The 6,333-nt window shown below is 34.4% G+C and overlaps 2 protein-coding genes across 3 annotated transcripts; both read right to left on the bottom strand.

Annotated features, from left to right (window-relative positions):
- Window positions 1–83: 83 nt before the first annotated feature.
- LOC108632943 (nucleolar protein 58) lies at window positions 84–3,793 on the bottom strand. Of its 2 annotated transcripts, none has more exons than XM_026810773.1 (5): window positions 3,417–3,793; window positions 2,722–2,998; window positions 2,359–2,642; window positions 2,007–2,286; window positions 84–1,915 (listed from the first exon to the last, which is right to left on the bottom strand). In XM_026810773.1, the coding sequence occupies exons 1-5, from the start codon at window positions 3,603–3,605 to the stop codon at window positions 1,854–1,856; spliced, it is 1,092 nt and encodes a 363-aa protein (XP_026666574.1). In that variant the 5' UTR covers window positions 3,606–3,793; the 3' UTR covers window positions 84–1,853. The 2 variants fall into 2 exon arrangements, with proteins under 2 accessions (XP_026666574.1, XP_017893325.1); XM_018037836.2 differs by having other exon boundaries at window positions 2,007–2,268.
- A 373-nt stretch (window positions 3,794–4,166) lies between these two features.
- Window positions 4,167–6,233, bottom strand: LOC108632907 (RNA-binding protein 40). The gene is made up of 6 exons (XM_018037778.2): window positions 6,043–6,233; window positions 5,448–5,927; window positions 5,248–5,392; window positions 4,727–5,173; window positions 4,487–4,637; window positions 4,167–4,412 (listed from the first exon to the last, which is right to left on the bottom strand). Exons 1-6 carry the CDS (start codon window positions 6,061–6,063, stop codon window positions 4,253–4,255), a joined length of 1,404 nt encoding a protein of 467 aa, XP_017893267.1. The 5' UTR covers window positions 6,064–6,233; the 3' UTR covers window positions 4,167–4,252.
- Window positions 6,234–6,333: the final 100 nt, after the last annotated feature.

Below are 6,333 nucleotides of genomic sequence, written 5' to 3'. Positions count from 1 at the left end.
ATAGTATTATTTAGTAATACTATTTTACAACGTCCGTGTAACGCTCAGGTATATAGTATACTTATCACAATATTGGCCATACATTCTAAATAATCTTTCTTTATCTCTCTTCACTAATCATCGAAACTTTACATATTAACATATAACGCTAATTAATAAATCGTTTCGTGCAAATGACGTCACCGTACGTCATTACATCGCCGATGCGGTGAACTGTAATTAACGTCATTTCTCTATCCGAACTTTTACTTTTTTTTTGTTTCTTCAGAAAATAGAAGCCAAAGAACTCTTACTATATACTTTGATTTTTTACGTTCCTCAAAGATTTTCCCATTATCTAATCTATCCTCCAAGGAATTACAGCTCTAATACAATTCAAACCTTGCAACTCTATAAATGATATTACTATACATAATATATAATATATATCAACGTTTAAATAACCGTTAGATCAAAGTCCACTTACAGACAGCTTTTAATATGTAATCAATATGCTCACTTAATATACTTTATACATGGCATGAAATGTGAACGGCTGGATTAGATTGTTCGTGAATTATTAAAAATCAACAAAACAACTTTAATTATTTGTCTGTCCCACGTTTGACCTCATTCGCTAAACCCGCTGAATTTTAGTAGATTTATCATCAGACAACATTTTCCTTTCCATCAAACATCTGTTATAATTAAGTACATCGAAAGTCATAATTTTTGGAATACATTGTGAATACATGTACTTCACACTTGCAATGCAAACTTTAACAATGTTTATAAATTATTAATAGTTAAATAGCAAGTGATACATAAAAAAAATATTTGTGCAAAATTCTGTTGAAAATGAAACTTCGTATGAAAAAAAAATTTAGAATGTGACTTTCGCTGTACCCTTATCTCTTTCACAACTTGGCACAAATTTTGTCATAGATTCGCATCTTTATAAATAGACATCGACCCTTAAAATTCATTACTGATATACTGTTGAAGCAAAATATTATATATTATTTCAAAGCATACAATCTCGAATCTATATGCTGAAATAAATAGCTGATTACGAAATATATGAAAATATCTTCTCTTGGTACATTGAAAAAGACACGTACATCAGTAATGTAAATTTTCTCTATAAGAGATTGTCCTGCACTTTATTATTGTTTCGAGTGATACTTTATACTTTCTAAGTTTTGGCTTTCAACCGTTCGCATCTACAACACTTAAACCAACTGCGACATTTAATGTATAAAATCAGTGGTTAATATGTTAATAACGTGAATGTAAGCACGCACGAAGTATATGCAAACTGATCTAAAAAAAAGGTATTCAATTTCTTGATGAAACGTAAAAGACATAAGTACTATTTGCTAAGAAGTCGTATTCAAACATTTCTGTGAAATGTATAAATGAATGCAAACATGTATGTAACTCACACTAATTAAACACTACTACTATCGATCTCATGTTTATGCACATGAAAATGTCTAGAAACGTTGAAATTTTTGAACGCCATTCACAGTAGCTATTTTATGAGAACTATGATTTATGCCTCTTTTGTTAAATGCAAGGCAGCTTCGCTAACCCAAAGGATAAGTATGTCGAAAAAATCTTGTCAAAAGATTTCTTCTTCAAACATTTATGCACCTGTAGTCATGAAATCTATAAAATATAACTTGATCGAACAACCTAGTCCAATTGGCATTATGTACAAGGGAAAGGAACAATTTGGTCAGGTGGTTGATTGGTAAGTCACTTAACACACCTGGTAAGTCCGAAATGACACATGTCGTTTGGACCAAGCAGGATTCTCACTCTATTCCCCTTCAGGAGGAACGTAATTTTCATAACATTTATAATCACCCTCAGTTATCTTTACGAGCTTTCTTTTTACTTTTCTTTTGTGGTTTAGCCTCTGTCCAGACATCTGAAACATATTCATATTCAACAATAAATTTCAAATTCAAAGCCTTGAAATATACAAATTCGTATATTTTATAGAACAGAAAGATAATTACCTCCTAGTTCGTCGAACACAGGACCAGTTTTTACTTGCGTTTGCGTTTCAGTTTCCGTCTCTGTAATTATCGGATTCTTTTCTTGAGAATTATCAGACTCCTTCTCCGTGGTGTTATCCTTGTTCTTCGTCCGTTGCTCCTGAACTTTGTTATCTACTTTTGGTGTAGACGGTGTCGTTACAGGGGTATTTTCACTTTCAGAAACCTTCTTATTCTTCTTCGATTTTCCACTCTTCTTCTCTTCTTTCTCTGCTTTTTCATTCTTGAATAAAAACGATATCTTTTATTATTAACATTATGTACATGACCAAATGATAGAAATATGGAAGTTGAAAATATATTTTTTGAACACCTTGGGTTGTTCTTCTTTTTGCTGTTCCTTCTCTTTAGGTGGTTCCTCGTTAGAAATAGGTATAAGTATCACTTCTTTCTTCTCTTTCTCCTTCAACTCCTTGTTTTCCGTTTCTTTAACTATTTTATCTTTAATTTCTGCCTTTTCTGGAATCTTTTGCTTAGCTACCTCTTCGTTAATCAAATCAGCCTTTTTAGCATTCTTCTTGTTTTTCTTTGAAGGAGATTCCTCCTCTTTTTTCTTATTCTTCTTATCTTTCCTAGAATAAGCTTGTTCCCAGTCTCCTACGTTTAAAATATAAAATTAGTATGATTTAGGATAATACGAATAAATTCCTAAAAAGGAGGTTTAACGAAATTTTACCTTCATCAAAATCGACCGGCTTCTCTTGGAACAAATTCTTCAAGTTCTTCTTATTTTTCACTTGCTCAGTTTTGTTCTCTTTGCCTACTTTTACCACAGCTTGATCTTTTTCCTTCTTGGATGCAGAAATTTTATTATCCTCTTGCTTTCTTTCTTTCAGTTTTCCTTCAGTTTCATCTGATTTGGGTGCAGCTTTCTTAGAAGCGTCTGTCTTTGCTGATACAGTTTTCTTAGCAGGACTTGATTTTTCAGTTGTAACTTGGCCATTAGCAGATTTCTATAACATACACGAATTATTTTAACAAACTTAGAACAATGACAACATTCTTGCACAAATACAAATAGATAAGAAGTTATTTCATTTTTACGGAATTTTCACGTATTAATAAATGGATACGCGCGTAGTACAGTACAATGGCCAATACAATGATGGAGACAATAATATAAATTCCAGTGCAATGTGTATGCGATTAACTTGGCTGACAAAAACAGATAGTGAGTAAGTAAGTTTTTTGATCAGCGAGATCAGCTGATTATTAGCCATGTGTGCGTGCGTATACACGCTGACCCGCAACAAATAAAGCAACCATATGGAGAGCGGTATAACATAGATCGTCGCATTTTCATAGTCAATTGATTTCAAAAAAAAGAACGAGGGTAAGGTGTTCGAATTCGAATGCTTGTCTCGCGCTAACCTTTTCTTTGATCTTGCTGCGTTTCTTGGTGGCAGATTTCCGGTCCACGTCGGAGCCCACCGAGAGCTGTGCAAAAGGTGGTTGTTCGGCCTTCTTGAAGCCGAAGACGAAGACGAGGATTGCGCATACGAGCACGATGCCCACGGGTAACGCATATTGTGAATGCTGAAGTAGCAGGCTGACGTCCATGGCACTACAGGAGCGGACGTGTCAACGTGTGCGAGATCGACGACGGAAATGAGGGACGGCAATAGAGTGACGGCGACAGCACATACGGTTTGTTACAACTCGACGGGTGAACACCGGACGTTTACAAACGCACACGGCACACAATACGGGATCGAACAAGTCAAAACACGGCACCCTAGTGGGAGGCGTCGGAATTACTGGATGCCAGGCGGGCGCCGATCTCCGCTGACGCGGCTATGACATGCCACCGAGTAAATCAAATGACAATTTATTTTACGCCCTTGTCGATACTTTGTATGTATAGAATAAAAATAATTGCTTCTTGAAACATTGTTAAATTAGGTATTATAATATTTCTGTAACAATGGATTTATTCTATTGTGCTTATTTTCTATTTACTTATGAAGATAGTATCGAACTTAATCAATTCGCCGCATCGATGTTAAGATCCACGTTACATGTGATTGAGTTTTCGTACATATACTTCATACGTATAAATAGTTTTACCTTATGTATTTTTGAAAGAAGTTTTGTAGGTTTGCTATATACGAGACAGAATAGTCGGAAAACATAAGAAGTCGTTTTTTAATTAAAATCTTCATTGATTACGAATAATACAATGGTAATATAAAAAAGTAACAGTTGTACTAATTCTTCGCTGCTTTAGCGAATTGTACGACCATAGGCTTGTCTTTCAGAATAAAACCATTCGTCTCCTCGAGCGCCAATTGTGCCTGTTCTACATTTTGCAATGTAATGAATGCTTGACCTTTCATTCTTCCTTCTTGCATAAGTCGCACATCATAACTGAAATAAGACGATCTGTTATTAAATGAAACATTGAATAAATAAATACATTATCTATTCTGATCGATGCTTACTCAAATTCCGTTTTTAATTCAGGTACTATGTATTTTCGATAAATAAAATGAAGATCTGTATCTTCAACTTGCTTTGCAAGATTTTTTATATACAACCGATTGGACGGTTTACCAGGATGATACTTTTTAAAAACAGGAAGCAATCTCTGATCTGTAACAGAATCCCGGAACATGTTTTTAATTGATCCTAGACTAACACTTTTGATATCAAATGAGTAACTGAAAATAAAGTATTCTTACCATTAGCTGAAATTCTATTGTCTGCTAATTGTTTAGATGTGATTACTTCTTGTTGAATATCCTCAGTCTTTTCATCGTTCTCAACAGCATCAGTAGATTTTGAAGCTGGGAACATTAATCCAAAGCCACCATCTGCAGCCTTTTCCGAACTAGTATCTTCTATTTTATTTGAGGTACCTAATAATTTGTCCACTGCTTTCAGTTCAATTTTAAGGTTTTTCGTTTCACCACGTTGTACCGGTTCAAACATATCTTCCGGCTTCACGACCTTTTGTGTAGAACTTGAAGATGTGACTTGCTTGGTAGGATTAACAAACTTCGGAATTTTTAAACGTTTCGTAGATTGCGGTCGTTTTCTTTTCGCAGGGATAATTTCGATAGGTTTTGTACTGTCATCTTCGTCTGATTCTATTTCTGATTCTTCTTCTTCTGATTCTTCATTACCATCTATTGAGTATGTTAAATATAAGCATAAAAGTTATGAAGAACATACAAGTTAGAGGAAATCATAATTTGGATACCTTGATTTCTTTTTTCATATAATCTCTCTTTTATAAATATATCTTTATATTTTTCTATATCATAGACTTCCTTAAGGGCAGGAAATTCTCCTTCCAACTCTTCGAAAGGAGGCGGCAAGTTCATTCTGTTCATCAAGTGTAAAACCTAAATGAGAAGTCTATTAGTTTGAGTTGCATTTGAAATATTACAAATAGCTTACCTGTGTATAGAAAGCGGGTTCTTTTAACAATTGTATAGCTATCCTTATTAAAGTACCCTTCGTCGGTGCTGAATACTTGTATCTTATATCTGGTGGCGGTGGCTGTGTGAAAACTTGGTTCACTGTCCAGCTATTTAATTTTTGTAGAAACGTTTGAAAATTAGATCTATTAACAGATTCCTTTTTACTCTCTTCTTTCATAGGTTTATCATCATCAGCATCATTCTCTCCACTATCCGTCGATATAGACTTTTTGGCAAATTCAACGGTCAGGAACTGGCCTTTGATGTTTATCTGATGCAAGCGTAACAATGCTTCTGTGGCTACTTCCTGGGACTGGAACTGTGCAAACGTTATTGTGTACTTTTTGGAGGGTCTCAGAGTCCTTGTTTTGATGGCACCATATTTCTTAAACAATTCGTTACGCCGTTCATTAGAAACTTCTGGTGGTATATGTAAAATCCTAAGTGTGTCAGATACCTGGAACAAATCATCAGGTTAACTGCTGCAAATACAAATTCCGATAAAAATTCAACATAGTTTTTATCGTCGTCTATAATCTTTTAGTTAGATATACGTAAGTATGTGTACTCACGTATGCTGTTTGGGATGACATCCTGATTTATAAAATTTGTTAAATACCATAAAAGAACAATGTTTACGATCGTACTATAGATGATTGCGAAGATAAAATCAGAAAATGTTTATCGGAAAGTGTAGAGTATTCGTCGGACCCGACTCAAGCGCCATCTCGCAGTCAAAGTGCAGTGATCAATAACTCGCGGGACGTTTAATTTTAACAATTGTATTCTCCTTTATTCTACTTATAATAATAACTTCACAGTCATTGAATCACAATTATTCTTAATTTCAATAGAGAAATAAG

Source organism: Ceratina calcarata, unplaced genomic scaffold, assembly GCF_001652005.2.
Source record: "Ceratina calcarata isolate Rehan_Ccalc_2016 unplaced genomic scaffold, ASM165200v1 scaffold178.2, whole genome shotgun sequence".
In the NCBI taxonomy this organism is placed as follows: Eukaryota; Metazoa; Arthropoda; class Insecta; order Hymenoptera; family Apidae; genus Ceratina; species Ceratina calcarata.
The sequence above is the reverse complement of the archived record's forward strand: the minus strand, read 5'-3'. Positions and strand labels throughout refer to the sequence as shown.

Coding starts and splice junctions, on each gene's coding strand:
- LOC108632907 (XM_018037778.2), bottom strand. CDS start 6,063: ATGTCATCCCAAACAGCATAC. Junction 5,174..5,247: donor ATATGAAAAAAGAAATCAAG/GTATCCAAATTA, acceptor CATACTCAATAG/ATGGTAATGAAGAATCAGAA. Junction 4,413..4,486: donor GAATTAAAAACGGAATTTGA/GTAAGCATCGAT, acceptor GTCTTATTTCAG/TTATGATGTGCGACTTATGC.
- LOC108632943 (XM_026810773.1), bottom strand. CDS start 3,605: ATGGACGTCAGCCTGCTACTTCAGCATTCACAATATGCGTTACCCGTG. Junction 2,999..3,416: donor GCAGCAAGATCAAAGAAAAG/GTTAGCGCGAGA, acceptor TGTATGTTATAG/AAATCTGCTAATGGCCAAGT. Junction 2,643..2,721: donor GCCGGTCGATTTTGATGAAG/GTAAAATTTCGT, acceptor TTTTAAACGTAG/GAGACTGGGAACAAGCTTAT.